Raw genomic sequence first — 27970 nt, 5'->3', positions numbered from 1 at the left:
TCTGCCGAGTTCAGGCCAAAAATGGGGGTGGGGACAGCTGGGGGGGGTGCAAAGTGAGGGCCAATGGAGGGGGGATCATGGCTGGGACACGGAGTGGAGGGGAGGTTGGAGTGGCCAACCAGTGACCTCACGGGGCTGTGAGTTCTGCCTTGAGGAGGAGTGGGGCGTGGACTAAGTCCATGTGAAGGGGTGGGGGTGGCATGGGGGCCATTTCTGGGCTCCAAACGGCCCATCTGCCTCTCTAGTCCCATTCCAGCCCTTTCTACCCGCCCCCAGCCAGTCTCGGCTGGCCAGGGGAAGAGGACCGGTCTCCGGCATGCTAACTAGGCTGGCGGGCTGTTTCCCCGGGAAGACCTCACAGCTGGCCCAGTGGGGCAATGAACTCAGCATTATCCACCTCCTCAAGGGGCCTTTATTCCCTGCTCAGGGTGGGAGGTAGGGGAGGGGGACGCCGCGGGTGGGGGAGCCTGGCCAGGCCATCCTTGATGTGTTTCCTGAACTCGGCTCTCATCCTGGCCAGGGGCCTGGGTGCAGTCCCTTCTGCCAGAGATGGGGGTTAGGGAGGGAGGACATCGTCTCCGTGTGGCCCTCCTCAGACTCTATCCCTTCCTGCTCAGAGCCCTGACATACTTTATTTATACTCTGTCTCAGCCCTGAGCTCATTCTGCCCTGCATTTGAGTTAGTTGTGTACAGCTGTCTTCCCAGGGGGACTGGGGCTCCCAAGGGGGCATCTCATTCCTCCTTGGCACCCCAGGCTGGTCTTCAGTGCATGCCAGCTGAATAGAGATGGAATTTACAACAGGCCAAGGAAAAGGCGATGATGGGCTGGGAGACTGGGAACCCAGCCCTGGGTGGGGATGAGGGAGAGCAGGGGACTTTTCTTCCCATGGAGGACATGGTGACGGGGTTAGAAGGAAAAGCTCCTGAGGATGTCTCTGTGGGAGCTGGGAGGCTGATGCGGACTGCCCTGGCTAAAAGCTTAGCGTTGGCTCAACTGGTTTGAGTCCTGGTTTGGTCACTTGCTTGCTATGTGACCCCACCTTTTCTGGGGCTTGGCTTCCTCATCTATGAATGATGGTATTAGTAGCACTACCTATTTTGTCATATTGTGGAGAGGATTAAATGAGATGATACATGGAAAGAACGGGTTGACTACAGTTCCCATGCATACTGAGCCCACAGTAAGAGTTAGTGTTACCATTCTTAATTCCTCCTTGGAGAATGAGGCAAGAAATCTAGGTGGGAGCAGAGGAAGGTGAAGAGGGGGCGAAGGACAGGGCAAAGAGGTCCTGGATGTAGTAACTCCACAGGTTAACTGGCCTGAAACCAGCTCCCAGTCACCCTTCTGCTGCGGCTCTGCAGTTGTGGCATCCTGAGCTGTCTTCTGTGCCTTTTATCTCAGACGACATCTACTGAAAGCCCTCCTTGAGGTTTAACCAACAAGGGGAGCCGTGTCTTTAGAGAATGGAGGTGGAGGCAGGGCTCCCTACCCTGCCTTGCCTTTCCCTCCTATACTTCTGCTGATACAGTCTCTAAGTCATCACTGTGCCGAGGGCACCCCCCACCACTTCCTGTCTGGGGCCTGGTGGTTAGGAGTTGGAGATGGGCAGGGTGATGGGTTTCAGGGACCAGGAGTGCCACAGAGGGCGGACTGAGCAAAGAGGTTAGAAAAGAACACCCCTTAGGGTGCCTGGGTTGATTGGAAGAGCGTGGGATTCTTGATCTCAGGGTCGTGAGTTCAAACCCCACATTGGGCTTAGAGCTCGCTCAAAAATAAATAAATAAATAAATAAATAAATAAATAAATAAATGAATAAACAAACAAATAAATAAAGTGGCTCTCGGCTTCTAGGGGGAGGGAAAGGAAGATAAAGAGAAAAAATGTCAAAGGCCTAAGTCCTGATCTTTCACCGTCACTCTCGGTCAACAAAACTGGGGCCACTGGTGTCTGACCAGAGTAATGCAGAACAGCAAGGGCTTTGACCCTGAGAACTGGAGAGGCACACTGGACAGGCAGCATCTGGGGTGGATGAGCAGGCTGTAAGATACGTTTCCTGCATCCTTCGCCTTCCCCCCACCACAGGTACACGGTATTCTGGGAGTATCCCACAGCCGCCTGCCACCCTAGGTACCTGGACTGTAGCTCAGAGTCTGGGCCAGATGGGCCTGATGCTGGGGAAGGAGGAGGAGCTCTAGGGACTTTAAGGTCGTAGAGTTGCCCTCCACCTTTCATTGTTTTCTTTCCTTACTCCTAGCCCCTAAGACTTGTAGCCCCAAACAGTTTGCCTGCAGAGACCAGATCACCTGTATCTCCAAAGGCTGGCGGTGTGATGGTGAGAGGGACTGCCCGGACGGATCCGATGAGGCACCTGAGATTTGTAAGTACTTTTTCTGATCCCTTCTCCTAAACGCCTTTTCCTTTTGGCTCAGGAAGTTTGGGATAAGGACGACTGATCTCTAGCCTGGTGTGGACCTTGCTCTGTGATTGTTTGTCCATGACACAGCTAAAACTATTCTCTCCCCCTCTTCAAAGTGCCCGGCACGGTGCATGATGTGCTCAGAATGACACATCCGATTGCTCCTTTAGCGGCCATACCCCCAAGCCTGCCAGAGGCTTTGTTGTCTGGGCTGACAGCTTTGCTGGAAGGAGAGAGCCCAGCTTCCCTTCCCTTCTTGCTCAGTCCTCTTCTTCCCACCTCTGAGACTTCTGACTCTTAATAAGTGCCCCCAGGTCTTGCCGGGTCCTCTTCCTGTCCTCAGGTTCCCAGGCCAAAGGCCAGTGGCTCTTACTCAGTCTCTGTACCAGAAGCCCCACCCCTGTGCGTTTCCCGCCACCCCCGCCTTCCCCTGCCCCAGTAAGTGGTGTAATCAGAGGCAGCTGTTTAAACTGGGAGAAAGGTCCGCACCCAGCCTTTACCCTGCCAGTGGGGGGTGGAGGATTTGCTGGCGGGACCCCAGAGTGTTGGGCAGCTGGTAGAGTCCTGGGGTCCCCACCTTCAGCCTCTCACTGCTTGGCCAATCGGGGCCAGGGTCTAGGAGACCCTGCATTCCTAGGTCTGTCCCTGTTCTCTCTCCCAGATTTATCCTGCTCCAGCTCTATTCCCTGTCCTCTCCCTATACCCTCACCCACAATGGTCAGGAATAATTTTAGGGCCAGAAAGGGAACCACCAGTTCTCTCTGTCTTTTCCCCATACCCTGCCCTCGAGGGGTAGAGTCGGGGATAGTCTTCAAGTGTTTCTATGGTGAGGGGAGTTCAGCCTGGAGATTCTTCTTGCCAGATACCACCTTTACGCCCTACTTTGTTTTACCCTGATGCTTGATGTGGGGGTGATGGTAGCCATGCAGAGGGGCCGGATCTTTCTTCAGTTTGATGCAGACCCCACCTTAGACACATCCCCACATTGTTTGCACTCATGTACCCTCCCAGACCCATCAGGGGGGCCCTGATGCATCCCTCCCCACCACCATCACCACCACCCCCCCCCCAAAACACACACACACGCACACAGACCAGGGCACACGTCAGCACAGACACATTCTTATAGCAACACAGAGTCCACACTCTCAAACAGGGATGCAGAAGCCCAACCTCAGACAGACACCCCCAGACACTCGTAAAAATCCAGACTCACTCCTGAAGGACATGGAAATGCACAGACTGAGGCCAGAAGCACCAGCAGAGACCAGCACGTGCAGACACACCCTGACTCCACACTCCTCGCTCCTCACCTCCTTCACCCATGTACAGGTACTCCTCCCCAGGCATACGTAGACAGATGGGCTCACACACAGATACTCTCTCACACACCCTGTCCAGGCATGGGAGCCAGGGTGCAGTGGTCTGTCTCCTAACGCATGGGCTCAGCCAGCATCCTAACCTGCGTGGCCTCCTTAGGATTCCCTGAGGAGCTCTACCCTGCTCGCCCTGGCCCATCTTCCTGGGCAACAAAGGAAGTACCAGAGACATCATCAGTGGGCCACAACCCTTGATGCTTCCCAAATCCTTCCACTGGGCAGGCTGCCCTGGGATTGGGCATCTAGAGTGGTATCATCCAACAGAAATATAATGTGAGCCACATATGCAATTTTGAAATTTTCTGGTAGCCACATTAAAAGAGGTAAGAGTAGGGGCACCTGGGTGGCTCAGTTGGTTAAGTGTCCGACTTCAGCTCAGGTCATGATCTCTCAGTCTGTGAGTTCGAGCCCTGCGTTGGGCTCTGTGCTGACAGCTCAGAGCCTGGAGCCTGCTTTGGATTCTGTCTCTGTCTCTGTCTCTGTCTCTCTCTGCCCCTCCCCACTCATACTCTACCTCTCTCTCAAAAATAAATAAACATTAAAAAAAATTTAAAAAAAAGAGGTAAGAGTAGTTAAGTGAAGTCAATTTTAATTTTATATTACCAAATGTATCTGAAATGTTATTATTTCTGTATATTAATCATATAATATTAGCAATGAGATCTTTTGCATTCTTTTTTGTGTATGTGGTATTAAGCCTTTATTTATTTATTTATTTATTTATTTATTTATTTATTTTTTATTTTTTTTGGTATTAAGTCTTTAATGCCAGGGGCGCCTGGGTGGCTCAGTTGGTTGAGTGTCCGACTCTTTTTTTTTTTTTTAATTTTTTTTTTTTTAACGTTTATTTATTTTTGAGACAGAGAGAGACAGAGCATGAACGGGGGAGGGTCAGAGAGAGGGAGACACAGAATCCGAAACAGGCTCCAGACTCCAAGCTGTCAGCACAGAGCCCGACGCGGGGCTCGAACTCACGGACCGCGAGATTGTGACCTGAGCCGAGGTTGGCCGCTCAACCGACTGAGCCACCCAGGCGCCCCGAGTGTCCGACTCTTCATTTCAGCTCAGGTCACGATCCCTGGGTCATGGGATTGAGCCCCGTGTTGAGCTCCATGCTGAACATGGAGCCTGCTTAGGATTCTTTCTCTCTCCGTCTGCCCATCTCCCCCACTCATGCTCTCTCTCTCTCAAAAAATAGAAAATAAATTAAATTAAAGAAAACTTAAGTCTTTAAAGCCAGTGTAGTATTTTATACTTACAGTTTGAACTAGTCGCATTTCAGGTGCACAATAGCCACATATGGCTGTTGCTATGTATCGGACAGTGCAACTTTGTCTGGCTTTCAGCCCCGGCTCTGTGCCCCAGGGAGCTTTGGGAAGAAAGTGTTCTTTAACATTTGAGCCTCTCTGCCATGGACTCTGCTTTCCTCGGCTCCTCAAAACCTTTCGCCTCTAAATCTCAGCCCGACTCTTGAGTGTACAGTGTGGAGGTGTTGGGGTCCGTACGTATCGGGCATGTGGGGAGCGGACTCTGCTGAAGGCCTAGTTCTTCCCTCTGCCCGGCTGCTCCTGGGTGTGTGGCTACCTTTGGGAATGATGACAAAGGGCCCTAGGTGGGAAAATCTAACCAGCCCCTGAGACCTCCTGAGATCTAAGAAATGCGGGTATCTGAAACCCCAGTCTTGGTGTCCTCATCGCCTCTCCTGGTGAACAAGTGGCTAGACAGCCAGTCTAGCCACCTTGTTCATGCCAGGCTTCCCATCTGCCCCCAGGTCCACAGAGTAAGGCCCAGCGATGTCAGCCAAATGAACACAATTGCCTGGGCACCGAGATGTGTATTCTCATGTCCCGCCTCTGCAACGGAGTCCAGGACTGTGTGGATGGTTCGGATGAGGGGCCCCACTGCCGAGGTAAGGGCTCTTCCACTTCTCCTGCCCCAGATGGATGCAGTGAGTTCTCAGCCAGGCCTGTGATGGGTCTGGAGGCCCACCATCCGAGGACTGTCCTCACACCTTCAGTGGGGATGAGGCCTTGTCCTGCTCCCATGCACAGATTTGCCACCAGATAGCAGCCCAAATCAGTGGGCCTTTGGGTTTGGAGCTTGGTCAACAGCCCTGTGGGGATCAGTATGGGTGCTGGCCTGGACACTTCTCTTTGGCCGTGTGTGCTTGGCCAAGTCACTACCTCTCTCCAAATCCCAGTATCCCACCTGTAAAATGAGAGCTTTGTACTAGGTCAGTATTTTCATACCTTGTTGTTGTAGATAGTAGGGTCCTTTCTTCACATGGTTTCTTACATGCAACCTGAGTGTGAACAGGGAAAAAGAGATGCTGTGATTGAAGCTGGGGGTGGGGATGTGGAGTCTGGTTCACCTAATTCCCTCCTGATGCCCCAGAAGCCATCCCCCAGGAAATGCAGATCTTTGAGACACTCTGAAGCTGTTTGATGAGAGGTCATCCAGGCCGAGGAGGGAACGTTAGGATGATAGGTCCCTTTCCTGCTGTAGCTCAGGTCGCCAGCCCTGCCATTCTTCCCCCAAAGGCCCTGTGGGCCAGGGAGAGTCTGGGTCATGCGTGAGCAGTGGGGAGGATTCCGTCGGTAAGGCAGAGACTCATTCGTGCGAGGCAGGGAATAGGGAATAGTGACTTCTCCCTTCTACTGAGCTCAAGGTCTCCAGAGCTTGAGCAGGCCCCTGGGTGATGGTGGCGTCTGGGCCTGTACGCATGTCAGAAACATCTGCCTGTGGGAGGAGACACATTTGGATCCTGTTCACTGAGGGCAGGGAGTGTGGAGCAAGGGAGTTTGTGGAAGATTTTTATCCTTTCCTTGTGTTAATTTTGCATGTTTTTGTCTAGAGCTCCTGGGATGGGATGCAGAGCTTAGGCCTAGGGGCTGACTTGAATTACCATGCCCATCCCATCTTATCGAATGGTACATGTTCAAGTTTGCTTCCTTTTGAATACCTTGTTAGCATCAAAAACAACAAAGAACCTGGAGAACCTAGGGTCTGAACTCCCTTCTCTGATATGACAGAAGTTGGGCCTCCTTATCCTCCTGCCGCACATCCAAAAGAGAAATTCTTCTCTAGATTTTCCAGAACAAAAAATTACCGCCCTCCCCCCCCCGACCCCCCCCCCCCCCCCCCCCCCCCCCGCCGATCTCCATCCTTTGTGGGGAAGGGCTGGACAGGCAGCACATTTGGGCTGTTGGGTGGAGGTGGGGAGGAGAAGAAATAACCAGGGCCTGGCCCCCCAGTCCAGCTCCTCCTGGCAGGCTTAGTGCTTCTAAACGTCTTAGCATCTCGGGCAGCTCTCTCTCCTAGGTGGGGGGGAAGTGGGGGTGTGAGGCCGCTGGACAAAGGGGTCTTTGTGGCCAGGCCGCCTGGCCCCACGCAAGGCCATTAATTGGGTCGCTGGTCTGGGGGGGGCAGCTGCTCTCCCACCTCTTCCCCCTCCTGTCTCATTCCCTTCTGTCTCCCCTGTGGAAGTGGGTCAGCAGCAGGAGGAAAAGATTAGAGAAAGGTCCTGAGGGAACCAGTTTTGCTCCTCCTCTCATCTTCTACCTGGACCTCGGACCTTCTCTTTGAGGTCTCTAGGGCTTGAGGGATGGGCTGGAGAGGTGCTTCCAGACTAGAGCTGGGATCCTGAGGGGAGAGACCCATCCCATGCCCACTCCTCACCCTCAGCCCCGAAGCCAGCATTGTGGTTCCTGGGCAGGGCAGATAAGAGGCATATGAAGAGAATGAGACTCACTGTCCTCGCTCCCTGTTGACCCCCACAACTGCCAGAGCCCCTCTTTCATGGAGACAGAGGGAGTCCAGAGCAGCCAGAGCAGGAAGATATGGATTCTAAGCCATAATTGGCCGTGGGAGCTTGGGCCTGTCTTATAACCTCCCTGGGCCTCAGTTTCCTCACTTGCAAAATATGTCAGATGATTCCTAAGCCCCTTCCATCTCTGACACTACAAGCCTTGGAAGTGGTTTCTGAAGGGTTGGCGGGAGTTGGGGGAAGGTTACGATCTGGGTGTGGCCGCCAGGTCTGGGGGCCTGAGTGCATGTCGCCTGCCCCCACACAGAGCTCCAAGGACAGTGTTCTCAGCTGGGCTGCCAGCACCACTGTGTCCCCACACTCAACGGGCCCACCTGCTACTGCAACAATAGCTTTCAACTACAGGCAGATGGCAAGACCTGCAAAGGTATGTGAGTGCATGTGCTTGTGTGCACATGTGCGTTTGCTGGGGTGGGCACAGGTGGGGACGGGCGTGGGGCCGGCCAGTGGGCCTGGCCAGGGTAGGAGAAGAATGAGACAGAAGGTACAAAAGAGGAGGCACGATTACATGCCCTGCAGCCTGTGGGCATGACTGTGAGCCCTAACCACTTACTTCCACCAAATTCCACTAAATTCCTCTTAAAATTACATAGATCATATGTGAGTTTTCTTGTAAAAACATTAAAGCATTATAGATAAAAACCAAAGTCTCCTTTGACGAATCCTTTTCAGTTCTGCTCCCTTTCCCCTCTCTGGAGGTAAGCTGTGTTACCAGTTTGCTATCTTTCTCCCCAGTCCTTTTTCTGTACATCTCTCTGCCTGTATTCACAGATGATCTAACTGAAAGTATTGTTTATGTGCATATGCTCTTTTTCACATACATATCATACTGTACATACTTCTCTTCAGTTTTCTCACTCAGTAGGTTCTAGAGATTTTTCGATATTAATATGTAGGGAGGGGGGAGCGCCTGGGTGGCTCCGTTGTTGAGTGACTGGCTCTTGATTTCAGTTCAGGTCACGATCTCATGGTTCGTGGGATCGAACCCTGCATCGGGCTCTGCGCTGACAGTGCAGAACCTGCTTAAGATTCTCTCTCTCCCTCTCTCTCTCTGACCCTCCCCCACGCTCTCTCATTCTCTCTCAAAATAAATAAATAAGCATATAAAAATATATGTAGACATCTACCTCGTACTTTCAGAAACCACTATGGAGTATGACTATTGATTACCACAGTTTACTTGGCAATCTCCCTATCGATGAGTAAGATGTTCCAGTTTCTGTCACAAACAGTGCAACCTTTTCTGTTTCAAGATTTACCTCCCTGGAGTCTTTGCACAAATGCCACCTTCTCAGTGAGACCATCCCTAAAATCACAACCCACTGCCTACATTCCATATTCCCTTTCTCTGCTTAATATTTTCCCACAGCACCAGTCTCGTTTCCACTGTATTATCACCTCTAACATATAACTTACCTCTCTGTTTTATCATGGAAATGCCAATATTTCATTTATTATCAGAATGTAAGTTTCATGAGGGCAGCAGTTTGAATCTCTTTTGTTCACGGATATATCTTCAGAGCCTAGGACAGTACCTGGCATATAGTAGATACTCAAGAAATCTTTTCTGAATGAATGGATGATGTGCACGCGTGTGGGTATTTCTCGAGGGTAGATTCCAAGTTCGGACTTGCTAGGTGATAAAGTTTGCACCTTTCCTGTTGTGGTAGATTCTGCCAAATCGCCCTCCAAAGAGGCTGTAGGGATGGACACCACCTTTGGATGGTGTCTGAGGGCACCCACTTCCCTGTCCTTATTACACTGGAGATGACCATGCTCTTGCCCTTTTCCCGGCAGACTTTGATGAGTGCTCAGTTTACGGCACCTGCAGCCAGCTGTGCACCAACACAGATGGCTCCTTTACGTGTGGCTGTGTGGAAGGATACCTGCTGCAGCCAGACAACCGCTCCTGCAAGGCCAAGAATGGTAGGTGGGGTCAGCTGTGGTCACAATGATAGGTGGCCTCCATGTTGCTCCCCGATGGGGAGTGGCCTGAGAGGTCCTAGAGCCCCTTGCTGCATCGACCCTTCTCTCCTCCACCTACAGAGCCAGTAGACCGGCCCCCTGTGCTGCTGATTGCCAACTCCCAGAACATCCTGGCTACGTACCTGAGTGGGGCCCAAGTGTCTACCATCACGCCCACTAGTACACGGCAGACCACAGCCATGGACTTCAGCTACACCAACGAGACTGTGTGTTGGGTGCATGTTGGGGACAGCGCTGCCCAGACACAGCTCAAGTGTGCCCGCATGCCTGGCCTGAAGGGCTTCGTGGATGAGCACACCATCAACATCTCCCTCAGTCTGCACCGTGAGTCGCCTGCTCCCAGCTTGGAGAGCAGGGGAAGGGAGGGAAGATGGGCAAGCTGGTGCCTGCCTAGGACAAAGGCAGTTAGATGGGATGACCCCTGTCTGGGGCAGGAGTCTAAATAAGAAGGCCTTGCCTGAAGCTAAGGCAGGGGGCTGCACAAGATGACACCTACTTGGAGCAGGGACAGAGTTATGGCTATGCTCCCTTCCTTCTCTCTGAGCTCCAGATGGCTCCTGGTTTTGGCCCAGGGCTGAGGAAGAGGGCTGAGGAGGCACTGAATGGTCAATCTCCAGAGACAAGGGACTGTCCCTTCTCAGAGAGACAAGTGTTGATTAGACCACAGAGGGGCTTTCCCATGCGGCAGGAGTCAGGGCAAGGGAAAGAAAAGGCCTGGAGCCTTGAGGGAAGCTTGCTAAGTTAGGACTGGGTGCAAAGAGGTCAGGGCTTGGCTGGGTTTGTCTCCATGTTCCATTATTCTCCTTGGGGGCATGGCCAGAACGGACCCATGGCTGCAGGGTGAGTGTGGGGGTCCTGAGGCTGTTTTGGGGGCAGCTTTGTGGCAGTGAATGAGACTATAGGAGAAGCAGTGAGCCCTGGGGCCACAGGAGTGTTTTAAGACCTCCTGGATGTTCCCATTCAAACTCCTTCCCGGGGCTGTACCTTGCTGTCTTAGGGGTGGAAGACAGGGTGTACCTAGGGATGGGGCCGGGGCATAGATCCACTGCCTGGAGCAGCCCCGCTCCTCTCAGATGCTGTTACATAAACAAACAAAACATCTGGCACCATCACATTTCCAGGAAATGCACCACAGGGCTGAGGGGGAAGATCTGGCCTGTGGCTGATCTGACCCCTGGGAGGGAGGGTAACTTGATCTGTGATCTTGAATAAATCAGAATTCCCTGTCCCTGCTTTGATTTCCTAATCCACATCATGGGTATGAGCTTGCCTGTCCAGATCAGATAAACTGAAGTGAAAGCCAGAGGTAAGTCACAAGCTTTAGGATGGTGAACCTTGGGCCTCGTAGATCTTTAAGTTCCTTCATTGTGTCCCCATATGATGATCCCCACAGAAGACAGAGATCCTCGGAGGATGTATGGGCTTAGCTGTGGGGTAGCAGGGGTTCCTGAGAGCCCTCGCCCTCTGTGGCCTCATCGTATGGTCCACACCTTGTCTCCAGCTCCTCCAGAGCATCACAGTGATGTCCTTGGGCTGTTGGTCACCAAGGCTCACCTGTGATCAGACTCGTCTTCCTTGGAATGCCGGCTGGGGGCTGCCACACGTGGTTGGCTGAACTCTTGAGGGGTGGGCAGATCAGGGAACCCTATGGCAGATAGGGTAGCACAGGGTGAGACCCCATGAGACGGCTGCCCTCTCCCTGCTCCTTGTTGACAGCCCCACCCAACAGGCCTGTCTGGGCAAACAGCTCTGGCAGCTCCCTCCCTGGGCCTGCCTCCGGGCCAGACGATGGGCTCGTGGGTAGGCGGCTGGCGAGGGTGCCCTGATGGGAAACTTCTCCGCTTTTGCTCTGGCCTGGCCCCCTCTCCTGCTTTCCTCCCAAAGTGAAGCAGGAAATAAGCTCAGGCGGGTACCCCTCCCTTGGCAAATAGAACCTTGCCTCCCGGTCTGTTGGATTCACTGGGCCCCTCTGGGGCAGAGTCCAGGAGGCAGGAGGAGACCAAGGTTCCGGGCAGAAATGCTAGTGGGGTGGATGAGTGGGTTCCTGTGGCCCCAGCCTCTGTCCCTCCTCCCTGCCCTGCCCCCACCCCACGCCCCATGCCGCCTGAATGTCTGGCTGTCACCCTGAGGATGGTTGTTTTGCTCTCATCCCACAAACTAATTATGGGCCCTGAGATGAGGATGTCGGAAGTGTCTCTCCCCTAGCACCCTCCCCCGTCTCTAGTTCAGCCCCTTCCCAGGAGAGGCTAGGTGCCCTGTCCTGGTGTGCGGGTGGCTGTCCCAGGCACTCACCTGTGCAGTGGGCTGCTGGCCTGTAATTAGCTCCCCAAGGGGGATGAAGAAGAAAGGCTCCTGCTTTCTCCTGCTTTCTCTCTGCCCCCTGGGGGAGCTCTCCCTGCAATCATCCCATTCCTGGCTAGGACCATGACCTCCATTGCACCCCTGGGAGGGAGCCCCATGCAGGAGGGAGGAGTCTGACAATTGAGAGGTGCTGGGGCCCAGAGGCCAAGACACAGAGAGGCGGAGAGAAGCCTGCTTGCTGCTGTGGGAAGAAGGGGGAGCCTGCCCCAGAGAAAACTCTGGGAACAGAAATAGAATAGAAAAAAGGAAGGAGGCCAGGAAGTGAGCCTGTTTCACATGGGTCCTAGGGCTTGTGTGTTGCAGACCTGCTCTGAGTCCTGAGAGCCCTCAGAGGGCCCCTCCCAGAGCCCTGCCACGCTCAGGGGTTGGTGCAGCTTCCAGGAGAGGCTCCGTGGAGCCGGCTGGGGATCGAAGCTCCTGCTTTTTCCTGTCTTGATCCCAGCTCCTTCCCTCTGTTTCTGCCCAAGAGTTAGGGGACACTGTCTTACCAATGTCCTCACACGTTCCGGAAGGTGTATGTGCGTGCGTGCGCATGTGTGTGAGTGTGTGTGCACGCGCCATGCGCGCTTTCCTCCCTTAACTGAGCCCAGGCTGCCAGTGCTCCTTCCCCTGTCCGTGACTTTCACTGGCTTGGATTGGGGGGCCTTGGGGGCTGAGTCCTCACCTCTTCCTTTCCCTTCCCTCCTGGGATGTAATTCCAGGACACATCCTCCCCTCTGCCACTGTCCCAGCAGCATGGGGAGGTCTCTGTGGATTCTGATTCTGTGACTGGAGAACATGGTAGTGAGAGCTGGAAGATCCTTAGGGAGGACCAAGACTGGCCCCTCAGTTTTTAATACTGCCTTTCCCAAAGCAGGCTGCCTTGATTTTAGGTTATACATGGATGTGCATTTTTTATCATTAATTTTTATTTTTTAATACCTATTAGGAAACTCCTATAACTAGTATATCAAATCTATGATTTCATAGATTGCTTAGGATATAGCAAAATAAGAAAAATGAGTTGACTTAAAGAAACAGTAGGTAAATGATAGTGCAGGCTGTACATCACCTTGGCAAGCATTTCGAAAGTGATACACAAAAGACCGAAGTTCTAGAAACTGAGACCCACAGGGGTCGGTTGGCCTGGTAGTACCAGAGCCAGGCCTGGCTTGCCCATTCTGCCCCTCACCTCTGTCCACGCTCTCAAGGAAACTTAAGCTCTGCCCAGCCCCCTGCTGGCTGCCCCTGGGCAGGGCTGAAAGTCAGGTCTGCTGACCCAACCCACCCCCAGCCCTGCATTGCCTTGGCTGTGTTCCTCTGACCTGTCTTCCAGTAGCTTTGGGTATGTTTCCACTGTAGAAAGAATGAGGGCAGACTGCAGGACTGGGGCCCTGGGAAGGGGTGTGTGTGTGTGGTGAGGGGAAGTTCTGACGCTGTGCATGGAAGCCTTCAGGGAAATAAGTTTTGTGTATGAGGGGATGCTCTGGAGGGGCCCTCAGGGGTCCTGGGGTTTCTTCCCTGCACCATCCCGCATGGGGAAGGAGGAGGTAGGAATAAACGGCCCCCTAGGCTGCAAGCAGCAAGGTTGCGAAATGTGGCCCCAAGTCCAGCTGGCCAGTTTCACTTATCCCTCCCTCTTTCTTTGTGTGCGTGTGTGTGCGAGTGTGTATGTGTGTGGTTAAAATCACAACAGGAAATGGGTAGTGATGTGTCTAGAGGGAAGGCAGAGAGGGGGCAGAGAGTAACCCCCCTGCATCTGTGATGAACTGTCTTCCCGGCTGGAAGGGGAGCTGTCTTTCCACTGAACTGGGCAGCCTGGGCCCTCTCAGCCTCCCACTCTATGCCTATGGAATACTTCCAGATTTCATATATGAAAGCCAGCCACCACCACCCTCTTCCTTGGCCTTCCTCACCCACAGGGTGTCAGAATCCTGGGGGGCGGGGGCTCCTGCCAGCACACTCTTTGGCCTTGGGCCACCCGCATCCTGGTGCTTTTGCTTCCCATTCCCGTCCTGAGTTTCTTAATCATTTCACAGCCCTGCTCTCCTCTCCCTGGCTAGGCCAGCCCCACGTCTCCGTCTCAGTCTCCCGGCTCAGCTCCAGCCTGTCCTCTCCTCCCCCGCTGTCTCCTTGAAGTTGCCTCTCCACCCAGCCTGCTCCCTAACCCCCCCCCTTCCCTGTTTTCAAGCCACAGGAAGTAACTTAAGCAAGAAAGATGTGTTTTAGAGCCCAGCAAGGATTTCTCAATAGTGGGAAGATCCTGGTTCTGATTCTGAATCAGAGCTGCAGAATTTAGGCATCTCTTCTCTGGGACCAGCACTGACTGCCTTTGTGGACCTGGGCCAGGCAGGGTAAGGAGCAGAGCAGAAACCCCAGGCGGGTACAAGTGGGGCAGGAAGGGAGCCCAGGGGACAGAGGTGATGTGATGTGGCTGAGCCAGGGCCTCTCTGGGAACAAGAGGAGCTAAAGTCAGGGCTCGGCAGGAAACAGGAGCATGAGACCTGCCATTTGGCAAAGCTCCTGCCAGACCTGCCTGGCGGTCTTTTACCTGCTTGTAAAGACCCCAGACTCCTGATCCTCTCCCCCAGCCCTCCCTCTCCCCACTCAGGGCAAGATCCCCAAGTGGCTCTGAGAAGTGGGAGGATTACCAGACAGATGTGTTCTCCCACCATCGTGGGGGAGTCCCAAGGCCAGAGAAGGAGGATCCTGGCAGTCGAAGGAAAGGGAAAAAGTGATGTCCCAGTTCTAGGACAACAGCGTGAGGAGTCGGTACTCAACAAATATTTGTTGAATGAATCAGTATATGTGTGTCAGACGCCGGGGACAGAGATGAAAGACAGCACCCTGCCCTCACAATATTTGTAGTCAGGTAAACAGACTGTGATGAAAGGAATTACTGGGCCATACAGGCACCTGAAATACAGAAATCTTTCTTCTGGGGACCTGAGCTGAGTCTTGAAGAATAGTAGGTGTTAGCCCCAAACTGCACACCTGGAGGGCCCGCCGTTAGTCAGGAGGCCACAGAGTTCTAGCTGGAGGCACAGATGGTAACTGGGTGGACAAGGTAGGGAAGAATGGGGTTGAGGTGAGGGAGGATCATGGTATGAACAGCTCCCACTTATAGAGTGTTAATTATGTGCCAGGCCCTGTGCTAAGTGCTGTTAATATACCGTCCCATTTTACAGATGAGCAAACTGAGACTCAGACATTAAGTAACTTTCCCATAATCCCACAGCTGGAAGATGATAGAACCAGGATTCGAGCCCAGGCTGTCAGTGTCTAGAGCCTGGCTGGGCTCAGGGTGGAGCAGAGTGACGGGAGAGGTGGGGAGTTTCCTGGAATAAGGACCAGAATGCGTGTATCCACTGGGGATGTGGTTAAAGTGGAAGTGGGATTCATCCTCCCTCATCCACAGGCCTCATGACCTGTCCTACAATCTTTGGGTATGTGGATACATTGGGGGATATTTCCTCACGTCAGGGAGGCGCCCTTCCTCCCCCAGATTTGTTTTAGGGAGAGTGACTGGAGTCCTGTAGCTGAAGCCAGGGTCTTCTTAGTAATGGGGTGGGCTGTTGTTTTTGGGAAAGCAACCACTGTTTAGGGAAATAACTCCTGAACAATGTGAATGGTAGAGAAGTTGAGAAAAATTGGACTTATAGGGGATGCAGAGTGCTGAGCATTGGGGTGGGGGAGTGCAGGGAGGGCTCATCAGTTATAAACACACACCCCTGGTCTATTCTGGAGCCTGGAAGTGAAAGTCTTTAATGACATTACTGGCAAGCTGTGGTCTGTCCTCTTGACTATCCCATCCCCCTCCCAGCTTCCTAGCCTCCTTCTGCAAGCTGGAATTCCCAACTTCTTGGCCCCCAGACCATCCCCAGACCCTTTCCACAATATAGCATTCCTCTCCTTGGGTTTACTTGAGGTTCTCCTGTCTTCAGGATTTGGGGCCTTTGGCCAGAGCCCCTTGGAGGGTGCTCTGGGGTGGCTCAGCCCTGAGAAGCCTGGGCTGCAGGGGACAGTTGCCCTCTGAATGTGTGGGGCCAGAACATTCAGGTCCTCTAGGGTGAAACCCAGGACTCAACTTGCCCGCGCCCCCCCCCCTCATGCCGTGAGACAGGGCAACGGCCCAGATACTGCCTGTAGGGGAGCCCGGGAGGGAAGGTTCCCTCTCCCAATCTGAGCCCATCTGTCTACACTGGCCTTAGGTATGAGTGGCCAAGTGTGTGCGTGTGTGTGTGTGTGTGAAGATGTGTGCATGTGTGTGAGTGTGTGTGGTTGGGCGGGCAGAGGAATCTGGACTTTAGGAGAGGGGAAAATAATGTGGTGGAGGGGGGTTGGATAACAAAGGATTTTTTTGCTTGCGACTAATAGTCTCCAGCTGCAAAAATACCAAAGTGGAGGCAAGGCCGGGCTGGGGACTCCCGTTCTTGCCAACTCCTCACCGGCCTGCTGAGTGGGGCCGTGCCTGGCCTTTGGGAGGTGGAAGGGGAGACCGGCCAAGGGTAAATAATCTAGAGCAAGGACGATCCTTCTGCCTTCCTTCCCGGAATTGGCAGAGAACCCAGGCCAGGAGGGAGGCTCGAAGGTCAAACACTTCCTGGGGCTAAGGGGGTGATTTGTAGCTGCACCTGGGATGGGGGGGGGGGGCATCTGATCTCTTCAGATTTCTTCCTCCCCCCTTCTCGCTGAGGGAAGGGTGGATGGGGAGCAGGGGCAGGGTGTTGCCAGCCTGGAGCTGGGCAGTGACTCAGGGAAGCCTCAGGAAGTTAGAGAGGAGGACGCAGCTGCACCAGCTGGTGCTGGGAAACCAGCTTCCAATGATGAAGTTCCTCTGCATGCCAGCAGCCCCCTGCTGTGCCCACCAAGTAAAGGGCACGAAGCCCTATTTGCCTTTCAACCTGTTTGCCTTCCAACCTACTTGCCTGCTGGCTGCCTGGTGCTGCGGCAGGTCTCCCCCCCCCCCCACCCCCCCCCACCCCCCCGCCACACACACACACACACACACTCTGGTTTGGGACTTTGGGTTTCCTCTGGAGGCGGCCCAGCAGCATTCATTTTAATCTGTTTTCTCCGTGGTAACGGTGTATGGAGCAGCGTGATTGCCTTATCCCAGCACTGGGCCCTCTTCCTACATGGCCTGGGACCCACACTTCCAGGCTGCTCTGCCCCTCTCTTCTACTGTCGTCAGGGTGCTAGGAGCCCAGGGGAGAGAGTGGTTGGGTTTGGGGGTGCATCAGCAACCGTAGGGACAATGCCTCATCCCTGTGACTTCTTTCTCCAGTCACCCTGAAGTGGGGTTTAACGGGGGGACCTGAAAAGGAAACTAGTTTGATGAGAACCTCAAATTGGCTCCTGCCCTTCCTCCCCGGCCTAAGTCCTGTGACTGTGAGTCAGTGTCAGGGCCTAGCCAAGTTCCTTGGGAGCCACGTTCCTGTTCCCTTTGCCCCCCACCCCCACCCACTGTCAGGAAATAGCCTCTGAATCCCTGTGGGGAGAGGGAAGGATTAGGGAAGAGTTGAGCAGAGCACCTAGTCATTATACCTACAGCTCTGTGGGGATAGAATAACCCCTACTGGGTTTGAGTGTCGGTAGCATGTGGGGGTAAGGTTCAGCCAAAGGCAGGTGGTCCAAAGATCTCTTTACTTACTGAAATTGGTAAAGGTGGAGTGCAAGGCAGGAGTCCTGAGGAGTCACTGTCTTAGGAGATTCCTAGTCTGCAAGAAGCATCACCTCTGGTGGTGGTAGTTGAAGGGGACAAGTAAATAAATGGATGGGAGCCAGTGGGTCCTGGAGAGGAGGTGCCTAGAAGAGGCCAGCAGGGGTCCCTGTCTCCAGACTTCCAGCCTTCAGACTTCCCACTGCCCTTGCTCCACCCCTACCCTCTTCAGTCCTTTTTAGCCTCTTCCATCGCCTCCAGAGATGGCATAGACTAAGTGTGGGCACCTGGTCTCCATCCTCCTCCCCTACTCACCTTTCTGAAGCTCCCCTTCTTTCTGAACCATGCCTCGGTTTACCTTCAGAGTCCTTTTATGGCCTTCCTCCTATGTTCTCTGTCCTCCAGCCCTATAGCTTATTCTCTGCTCCTTCCTACCCTCCCTAAGACATGAGGAAATTGAGCAATAGGGACATTGAAGAAACGGGAACAGGAGTGAGTAGAGGAAGTTTGGCCTATGTCACTGATTCCAACCTTTTGACACCGTGGGCCTTCCCTTTTCCATCTCTATGGGTGCCATATTTTGACATACTTTTCTCTCAGATTGCATTTATTGATGGTGTGCCCTGCTTTTCCATTTTTAAGAGTCATGGAACATGTACAGTGTTTGGTCAGTGCCCTGGCTAGCATGAGATACCCTGACTTACCATATAAAATTGATGAAAGTCCAGCCAACATCGAAGATGTGTGATATTTTAGTTAGCCTGAGTGCTGGTATCTCAAGTAAAAGCATATTTAAAAATACTGGATGAGCCAGTGGACCTGTCTTCAATGCCTTTCAGTACCTCAAGAAGATGGTCCTGCTCAAGGAAGGTCTAGAGTTCAGGAAGCTTGTCCATCAACTAACCAGCCAACGCATACCTAGTGCCCCCTGTGTGCTGGCCTTGAACTCCGTGTGCAGAGCAGGGTTCTGTGGGAGGATACTCAGACACTTCACTTTGGAGAGGCCAAATAGGTAGAAAGATGGCAAAGAATACAAGGCAAAATTGTGTCCTTGCCATTAACTCCTATAGGAGGAGCTCAGAGAGGAGAGACAGCTGTCACCTACATGGTGAAGGAGGTCGTCCCAGAGGAGGTGGGCTTCCGGGGGCGGGTTCTGCACCAACAAGGGGTGGCCCTGTCTAGAGGTGGGCCTCCCCCCATAGCTCTTTCACTCACACTTTTCAGATGTGGAACAGATGGCCATCGACTGGCTGACGGGCAACTTCTACTTTGTGGATGACATCGACGATAGGATCTTTGTCTGCAACCGAAACGGGGACACGTGTGTCACTTTGCTGGACCTGGAGCTCTACAACCCCAAGGGCATTGCCCTGGACCCTGCCATGGGGTGAGGGGCGGGCAGAGGCTGTGGGGGAAGGGAGAGCGTTCAATGTCCACAACGCAGCTAACGTGCCCTCTGCCCGCAGGAAGGTGTTCTTCACTGACTATGGGCAGATCCCAAAGGTGGAGCGCTGCGACATGGATGGGCAGAACCGCACCAAGCTGGTCGATAGCAAGATTGTGTTTCCTCACGGCATCACGCTGGACCTGGTCAGCCGCCTTGTCTACTGGGCTGACGCCTACCTGGACTATATAGAGGTGGTAGACTACGAGGGCAAGGGCCGGCAGACCATCATCCAGGGCATTCTGGTGAGGGGGAAGCTTTTGCAGGGGAGCCATTCTCTAGGCCTCCCAGTGAGAGGGGGGACAGCGTGGGACAGTCTCTCTGGTGGGAAGCAGGGTGGACATGGAGAGGATATGGCTTCCACTCTGGTGGAAACAGTCATTTTAGATACACCTTTTACTTCCCTTTTCTCACTTGATCCTTACAATGATGCCTGGGAGGTAGGCGGGCCAGTGTCTTAGTTCACTTTTGGTGGATGAAAAAAAAGCAGGGTTCAAAGAGGTTAAGTGATTTGCCTGAGATTACACAGCTGAGAAAGAGCACTGGAACCTAGTCTAGAAGCCTTTCCAACTCAGAGGTGGCACCTCTAATCTGGGATCATTAGGGTAACCAACCATCCCTGTTTGTCCAGGACTGTCCCAGCGTTAGCCTGGGAAGTCCCACAAACCAGCAAATCCCTTTGTCTTGGACAAGTTGGACAGTCAATTACCTTGGATAAGTTATGTGGGTAGCGAGGGCTGTTACCAGGCATCATTGAGGCAAGTCTGCCCTCTCAACTTCCTAAAGCTGGGGGCTGGAGAATGTTTTCTGTGGACAGAGTTTAGGGCCCAACTCTACTTCAGTCCAAAATCATTCCATCATCTACTGTATGCCTAAATCTCTGGGGAACATTGTTCCTGCCCTCGAGGGGTTTGAGCAGAGTAGATGGGGTAAGTCCACAAATCACCAGACAGGGGATAATAGCCAGAGAGATGGAATGTGAAGGGAAAGCCTGTGTCTGGTTAGAAGATCCCAGAAGTTCTACAAAGAAACGCTCTGTGAAGGATAAGTGGGATTTTGACAAGCAAAGATCTCAAAAGCAAGAAAATCCAACCAGAGGATACAGGAGTAAAACATGGAGTTAGACAACCATGGAATGAATTTGGGAGTGCGAATAATGAAATCTGGATGGGAAGCCAAGGAGCATTCCAGGGTCAGAGGGAGGATTCCCTTCTCCTCTCACGTTGACCATTCCTGCTTGCCCATCTCAGATTGAGCATCTGTATGGCCTGACCGTGTTTGAGAATTATCTCTATGCCACCAACTCGGACAACGCCAATGCCCAGCAGAAGACAAGCGTGATCCGAGTGAATCGATTCAACAGCACTGACTACCAGGTCGTCACCCGTGTGGACAAGGGTGGTGCCCTCCATATCTACCACCAGCGGCGTCAGCCCCGAGGTGAGTGGGGCTCTTCAGCCCCTTTGTGGACCCTCCTATGTGAGCCCCCGGTTCTCTCATATCATGACTACTTCTTGTAGCCATCCACCCTGGACTACCTCCCCTGTCCCCTCAGATTCCCCTGCCAGCCCCTTCCTGCCCTTCAGCCTCCAGATCCCACCTCCAAGGAGCTCCTGCCCCCCATTCTGCTCAGAACATAGGTTGTTCCTCCCAGTTCCCTGGCTGCTTTAGAGTAGAAGCACCTGACCACAGGCGATGGCATGACTGTCTCCCCTGATCACAGAAGCCCCTACCTGAGAGTCTGAAGGCTAGGTTATGGTGGGGCAGAGAAATCCTAGTCCTGTGGTTTCTGAATCTTCAAAATGGGACAATAAGCATAAAGACCACATCTGGGTGGAGGGAGGGACAGGGGTGGGGTGCCCGGCTGGTTCAGTTGGTGAGACATGTGGCTCTTGATCTCAGGGTTGTAAGTTCAAGCCCCACATTGGGCGTGGAGCCTGCTTAAAAATTAATGAATGAGTGAATTAATTAAAAAGACCACAGCAGGATGGAGTGTGGTCAGACTTCAGGACATCTTCTCAAGACCTGGGCACGGGGGCTCTGAAGAGTCCTGACTGGCGCTCTACTCTGCCTGCAGTGAGGAGCCACGCCTGTGAGAATGACCAGTTCGGGAAGCCAGGTGGCTGCTCCGACATCTGCCTGCTGGCCAACAGCCACAAGGCGCGGACCTGCCGCTGCCGTTCCGGCTTCAGCCTGGGCAGTGACGGGAAGTCATGCAAGAGTGAGTGACAGGGAAAGGCCTGTGTGCCTGCTGGGATGGGGTGGGGTGGGATTCTTATCAGCCTCCTTACAGCTGGCTGTTTCCATCAGAGATGCAGAGAAATGAAGGGATTTACCCAACATTTTGCTTCTAGTGAGGGGCATAGAAGGAATTTGAACCCACATCCGAGAACAAGGCTTTTCCCACTACCCTACTCGGGCTCCATAGAAGGCTGTCAACTGGCCCATTCACTTCATTCATTCATTTTTTCATTCATTCACTCGACAAATATCCAGTGAGCATGTACTACGTGTCTGGCACTCTCCTGGCAATGAGGATTCAGCAGTGACAAGATAGATGTCATCTCTGCCTTCCAGAGCTTGTAGTCTGGCAGAGGAGACAGACAAATAAAAATAGCTTCGGGTGGTACCTGGTGTTAGGAAGAAAATAGAGTGGAATGTAGACTTGCTGATGACAGTGAGGGCTCCAGGTTAGACAGAGGGTCAGGGAAGGCTTCTCTGTGGAGGTAGGAGCTAAGCCAAGCTCTCTATGAAGTGAGGAGTTGGATCACGTGAGGACCCAAAGGCAGAGCTCCCTGGCAGACGGAACCTACAGTGCCAGGCTCCAAGGCTGAGAACGGCCCAGCATGAGTGAGGGGAGGCAGGAAGGAGAGGTTGGATGGGATTCTAAATGGGATGAGGAGCTCTTGGTGACTTTCCAGCAGAGAAGTGACGTGATGTGCTTCACATTTGTAAGGAGATCATGCTGGCTGGCCGCTGGGTGGAGGATGGACAGCAGGGAAGTGGCAGGAGGCCACTTCTGCCCTGTAAGCAGGAAGCGATGTGGCTTAGATAAGGATGATAGCAGAAGTGGTCCAAAGTGATCAGACTCCAATCAGATTCAGTGGGCACTTAACTGAAAACATGCTACTTGTTACTCTTGCCGCATTTCCCACCCCCAGAGTGCATAGGCTGCCAACCAGGGTGCTGTCCCCTGGGCTTTAGATGTTTATGCATCTGTCCATGTGGCCCAGACCCCCTGCTACACCCATATCCTCTGACCCAGGAGAGCTGGGGGTTTGCAGATCCTTGGGCACATGTACCTAACTTTGTGTCCTCCCTCCCCCCTCGTGCCTGCCCTAGAGCCAGAACATGAGCTGTTCCTTGTGTATGGCAAGGGCCGGCCAGGCATCATCCGGGGCATGGATATGGGAGCCAAAGTCCCAGACGAACACATGATCCCCATTGAGAACCTCATGAACCCCCGGGCCTTGGACTTCCATGCTGAAACTGGCTTCATCTACTTTGCTGACACCACCAGCTACCTCATTGGCCGCCAGAAGATCGATGGCACTGAGCGGGAGACCATCCTGAAGGACGGTAAGGGCCCCCAGTGAGGGAGGTGTACAGACAGGACCCCCGAGGGGCACCCACCTGGGACAGGAAGTGATTGGAGGCCTGGGCATTGCTTTCTCAGTGCCCTTTCGGCATGGAGAGTCCCCTGCTGACTGGCTGGCTGGGCTGGTTGGCATGGAGATGAGGGGATAGACAGATTGACCCCTGTGTGACCCCCTTCTTGGCTGAGCCGAAAAGAGGCAGGAGGATGGATGGTTAGGCAGCGTGGGCTGTCCTTGCCAACCCTTGGGAAAACTCGGGGTCTCTCTGCCATTGGCTCTGAGCCCCAGAGCTGCACGCAATACACAGCCCACGAGAGTCTTGAGGCCTTGAATAGGAGCAGGCATACCAGTACATGATTGCACACGGAAGGTCTGTGCAGCCAGACCTCACGGCCACTGGAGCTGCGTGTTTACTTGTCCTGAGAAGAGTATGTTTTGTGAACTGAATCCAGTTTTTTCCTCTGAGCTGCACGGGCAGGTCAACAGTACTTTGTCTCTTGAATATCCATCTGCGTGGAGGCTCTGAGCTCCCGAGGTCCGCCCTGTTCCTGCTGGTTGTTAGGAATTCCCACACTTGGGCCCCCGGGACAGGGCTCCCTAACCAGTCATCTAGCTGACGCCAGTTAGCGCTCCCCACCCACCCCCACTGCCGTTGGCTCACAGAACCTCAGCAGTCAGCAATCATAAGACTTTGGGGAAATCAAAAGTAACTCATCAGGAAAAGATTGGGGTTCCCTATACCAAGGGAACTGCTATTTAAGCCTGAGATGAAGCCTTTGGCTCAGTGAAAAATCACTTCCTGATTTATTCGTTTTGTTAGCTCAGGATTTTTCGGCCTGGGATCTTGTGTCACACTTGTGCCCAGAGCCACCCGCACACTGCTCCAGCTCACCCCGGCTCAGGCTCATGCATGCCCTCACATGAGAGGTCGCATCCACCACATAGGCTTATGGGCTGCCGTGGACAGTTTTCAGAGACCCTGGGCCTCAACACGGATGCGGTGGCAACACAGTCTTCCCAGCTCTTTCTTCTAACCTCCCACCCTGTCCCACCCACCCTCTAGGGCTTTCCACACTCCCTGCTAGTCAGGTTGCTCAGAGGCATGTGTAGCCTGAGGGTCAGAGGCAGGCAGTCTTGAGCTTCCTTTGAGGCTCTCCATTGCCCCCTTCACTCCCTGCAGGTATCCACAATGTGGAGGGTGTGGCTGTGGACTGGATGGGGGACAATTTGTATTGGACGGATGATGGACCCAAGAAGACCATCAGCGTGGCCAGGCTGGAGAAGGCTGCTCAGACCCGCAAGACCTTAATCGAGGGCAAAATGACGCACCCCAGGGCCATTGTGGTGGATCCACTCAATGGGTGAGTCTTCCCAGGGCCTTGGGGTAGGAGGAGCCAGGAACTGTGGGTGTCAGAACTGGGAGGTGAGACAGAGAGTGAACGGGGATGGCAGCCTAAGTGGAGTGCTGAGGCAGGAATCAGAAGCTGAATGGGGAAAAGTTGCCCCATCTTCAGGACAATGGGAGTGATGTCTTACACACATACATGGAGATCTGGTCCTGTACTGCCAACTCAGAGCCCTCTATTGGCTCCCCTGGCCCTTGGAGTGAGACCCACTTTCCTTATCAGGCCTGGGGTCCTACAGGATCTGCTTTCATCTCCTTTGACCTCATCTGCACCTCTCTTCGACTCTTGGAAACTCTGTCCCCACTGCCCGCTGTCTGTTCCTCACACACCCCAGCTCTTCCTGGCTCAAGGCTTTTGCTCTGGGACTTCCTTTGCTGGAGCTCTCAGACATTTGCAGATCTAGTCCTTTGTCATCATTCACACCTAGGCCTCAAATGTTACCTCCTCAGAGAGGCTTTCTCCACCTGATTCCCAGTCTACTCTCTATATCATCTCCATGCTTTGTGTCCTTCCTGGTTTTTCTCATTCTCCAATGTGTGTGACCTTCCAGTTGACTTGTTTCTTACCTGTACCCTTGGGTAGGATGTGACCTCCAGGAGAGCAGGGGCCTTGTCTGCCTTGCTCTCCACTGGGTCCTTGACTCACAGTAGGCACTCAACAAATATTTGTTGAATGGAGGAATGAAGGAAGGAAATGCGGGGGCTAGGGTTGAGCAGGAAGGAAGCCCCCCGGGAGGGGATCTGGCATAGCACACGTGGAGTGGGATCACACAGGAGGCTGCTGATGGCAGGGGTAGCCCATGTGGTGCTGACCAATCACTGCCCACAGGTGGATGTACTGGACAGACTGGGAGGAGGACCCCAAGGACAGTCGACGAGGGCGGCTGGAGAGGGCCTGGATGGATGGCTCACACCGAGACATCTTTGTCACCTCTAAGACAGTACTTTGGCCCAATGGGCTGAGCCTGGACATCCCAGCTGGGCGCCTCTACTGGGTGGATGCCTTCTATGACCGCATTGAGACCATACTGCTCAATGGCACAGACCGGAAGGTGGGCAGGCAGGCACCTGTGTGGGGGTGTTCATGTGTGCACTGCTAGACCACATTTGTGTGCGGATGAGGCTTCTTATGTGTGAATGTGTGAGTCTCTCTGTATCCAGGCCTGTGCGCTTCGTACATGTTTACCTACGTACCGATGGACGTGCACACCGGTGTGCTGTGTCTTATGTGTTGTATTGCTTGAGGATTGCCTCTGTAAGAGTCCATCTGTGATTGTATGTTGTCTGCAGGCTTGACACTCATGTGCACGCCTGGGTGTATACCTTGTGTGCACCTTGGCATGTTTGTACACACACACACAGCACGCTTCGGTGTGTGCCTGCTGTGTTCGCCTCTGTGCAAGTGCAGGATGACTAGAGATGGCATATATGTACGCTTTTTCGTTTGGGTGGCCATGTGTTTTATGAGTCATGTGCCTACGAGACGTGTGGACTAAGCTCTTTCATAATATATGAGGCCCTTTATGATATGGCCCCTGACTATCTCTGTGGTCTTATTTCTGCCCCTGTTCCCTGTATCCTATTATTTGAACAAGCAACACTACACAGCTTGGAAATTCCCAGCACACAGCATATCGAGTGCTGCCCTCTGTGCTGTTGCTTATGCAGTTTTCTGCCTCCACCCCCACTCCTCCTCACCCGGCACACTGCTCAGGGGCCACCTCCTCTAGGATATTGTCTCCAGACCCCTTTTCCATCCTGGATTGCTGTGTGTGCCCTCCATGAGACATACACAGTCTTTTTCATACCACAGCTTGGCCCTTAATAGATCCTGGCAAGTGTTTGTTGGATGAAGAAGCGAACGGATGAATTCTGGCTATATGCTCAGTACTGTGTGTGTGTGTGTGTGTGTGTGCGCACACATGTGTGTTGGAGGGATATGAATGAATATGGATGGATACAAGGGAGGACAAGGTGGACAAGTTCTCCATCAGCATCCTGCTGGGTCCAGTGTCTAGCACCTCACTGTGTGCAAAGCTATCATCCTCAGGGGCTCCCAGGCTAATGGGGGAAGCAAGACCCATATCCAGGACATGGACAAATGAGTAAACAAAATGGTGATCCCCCTGGGCCTTCCTCAGGCACCCCATTTGTCTATAGCTCCTCAGTAACCTCCCCTCAACTCTTAGATTGTATATGAGGGTCCTGAGCTGAACCACGCCTTTGGCCTGTGTCACCACGGCAACTACCTCTTCTGGACTGAGTACCGGAGTGGCAGTGTTTACCGCTTAGAACGGGGCACAGGCGGTGCACCCCCTACCGTGACCCTTCTGCGCAGTGAGCGGCCCCCCATCTTTGAGATCCGCATGTATGATGCTCAGCAGCAGCAAGGTACCCCCTGGGGCTGGGGCCAGTGAGGGGGTGGTACCTAGACAGGGGGGTAAGGCTACTCTGGGGAGGGGGGTGGTGAAGGCACTCCCCAGGGATTCCAGGCTCTGACTTTTGAGGCTCTCAAGAAGAAAGGCCCCAACCCAGTTGACTTTGTCTTCCCTGTCTCCTTCCCTGCCCCATGCCTACGTGTTCTCTTCTTCAACGTGTTCATTATCTTCTCACCACTTCCTCTCTTTCTCACTCCTCACTTCAATGTGTCTTTTCCCTGTCCTCTCATCTCCTGTCTCTGGCCTCTGCTGACTCTATGACAACCCTGTCCTTCCCGGCCCCTCCCTTGGCCCCTCCTTTGCAGTGGGTACCAACAAATGTCGGGTGAACAACGGTGGCTGCAGCAGCCTGTGCCTGGCCACCCCTGGGAGCCGCCAATGTGCCTGCGCCGAGGACCAGGTGTTGGACACAGACGGTGTCACCTGTTTGGGTATGAGGTGCCCAGCCGGGGCGGGTGGCCTGACAGTGGTCCTCAGCAGGAGGGGCCACCGTGTCCAATCAGAGATAAAGGAGGAAAAGAGGGTCCTGTGGGGGCAACAGGAGGCAAGGGATGGGGAGGGAGCAGGCTCTGGGGGCCAGGAGGGGGGTTTAGGGAGGACTGGGTGCTGGGAAGAGTTAGGGAGAGCGCAAAGATTAGGGGAAGCTGAATGATGATCAGGACAGCTATGGAATGGGGAAAATATACTTTTACATTTGTCTCCCCTTGATTAAAGTAATATAACAACAGCTCTAAATATTGGAAATTAGAGAAGTGAAAAAAAGCCCGCATCCCACCAACAGACACCACTATATTGTTAGCATTGCAGGAAAGCGAACACCACCTTTTGGGGCCAGGTGGGTTACACGGTTGGTTTTCTGTAGCTGAGATCATACTGTACATAAAATGTGTTCCACCCTTTGGGGCTCATATGTGTCACAGCATTTTCTGTGTTATTGTTGCATTATTTTAAACAGCTTCTTTTTGAAGAAAAGTAGGTCATGCTCATTGTAAAAAATAAATAAACAAACAGTATAGAAAAACATAGGAGAAAGTACAAGTCACCCAAATACCATGTGACATGGATGTCACTCTTACCGGGGACACCCTCCCAAACATGTCTCTACATGTTTCCCTTTATTTATTTATTAAAAAAATTTTTTTAACATTTATTTATTTATTTTTGAGACAGAGAGAGACAGAGCATGAACGGGGGAGGGTCAGAGAGAGAGGGAGACACAGAATCCGAAACAGGCTCCAGGCTCTGAGCTGTCAGCACAGAGCCTGATGCGGAGCTCGAACTCACAGACTGTGAGATCATGACCTGAGCTGAAGTCAGACACTTAACCGACTGAGCCACCCAGGCGCCCCACGTTTCCCTTTATTTAAACGAGCCAGGTTACACATGCTCTTTAGTTTTCTGCTTTTGTCACTCGACAGTAGGTCATAGATACGTAAGCAGAATTTTTAATGGCTGAAATATATTTCATTAGTAAAT

At 53.1% G+C, this 27970-nt stretch overlaps 1 protein-coding gene and 1 long non-coding RNA gene across 3 annotated transcripts in view; one reads left to right on the top strand and one right to left on the bottom strand.

Moving 5' to 3' along the window:
* Positions 1-27970, top strand: part of LRP1 (LDL receptor related protein 1) — an 81150-nt gene that overhangs the window by 6854 nt on the left and 46326 nt on the right. For both annotated transcript variants that reach the window (XM_058742306.1, XM_058742305.1), the window contains exons 2-15: positions 2257-2379; positions 5569-5706; positions 7871-7990; positions 9421-9549; positions 9670-9933; positions 18836-18998; positions 19078-19300; positions 20306-20495; positions 21133-21276; positions 22398-22634; positions 23832-24012; positions 24886-25108; positions 26246-26447; positions 26800-26925. In XM_058742306.1, the coding sequence (XP_058598289.1) occupies positions 2257-2379; positions 5569-5706; positions 7871-7990; positions 9421-9549; positions 9670-9933; positions 18836-18998; positions 19078-19300; positions 20306-20495; positions 21133-21276; positions 22398-22634; positions 23832-24012; positions 24886-25108; positions 26246-26447; positions 26800-26925 (2463 nt within the window). The remainder of the gene's footprint in view (positions 1-2256; positions 2380-5568; positions 5707-7870; positions 7991-9420; positions 9550-9669; positions 9934-18835; positions 18999-19077; positions 19301-20305; positions 20496-21132; positions 21277-22397; positions 22635-23831; positions 24013-24885; positions 25109-26245; positions 26448-26799; positions 26926-27970) is intronic.
* On the bottom strand, positions 5033-12127 carry LOC131519353 (uncharacterized). Its single transcript, XR_009265604.1, has 4 exons — positions 11902-12127; positions 11164-11254; positions 6047-6099; positions 5033-5166 (listed from the first exon to the last, which is right to left on the bottom strand). It is a non-coding gene; the product is annotated as an uncharacterized LOC131519353 (long non-coding RNA).

The sequence above is a fragment of the Neofelis nebulosa genome, chromosome 8, assembly GCF_028018385.1.
Source record: "Neofelis nebulosa isolate mNeoNeb1 chromosome 8, mNeoNeb1.pri, whole genome shotgun sequence".
NCBI lineage: Eukaryota > Metazoa > Chordata > Mammalia > Carnivora > Felidae > Neofelis > Neofelis nebulosa.
This window is presented reverse-complemented; position numbering and strand designations above follow the sequence as displayed.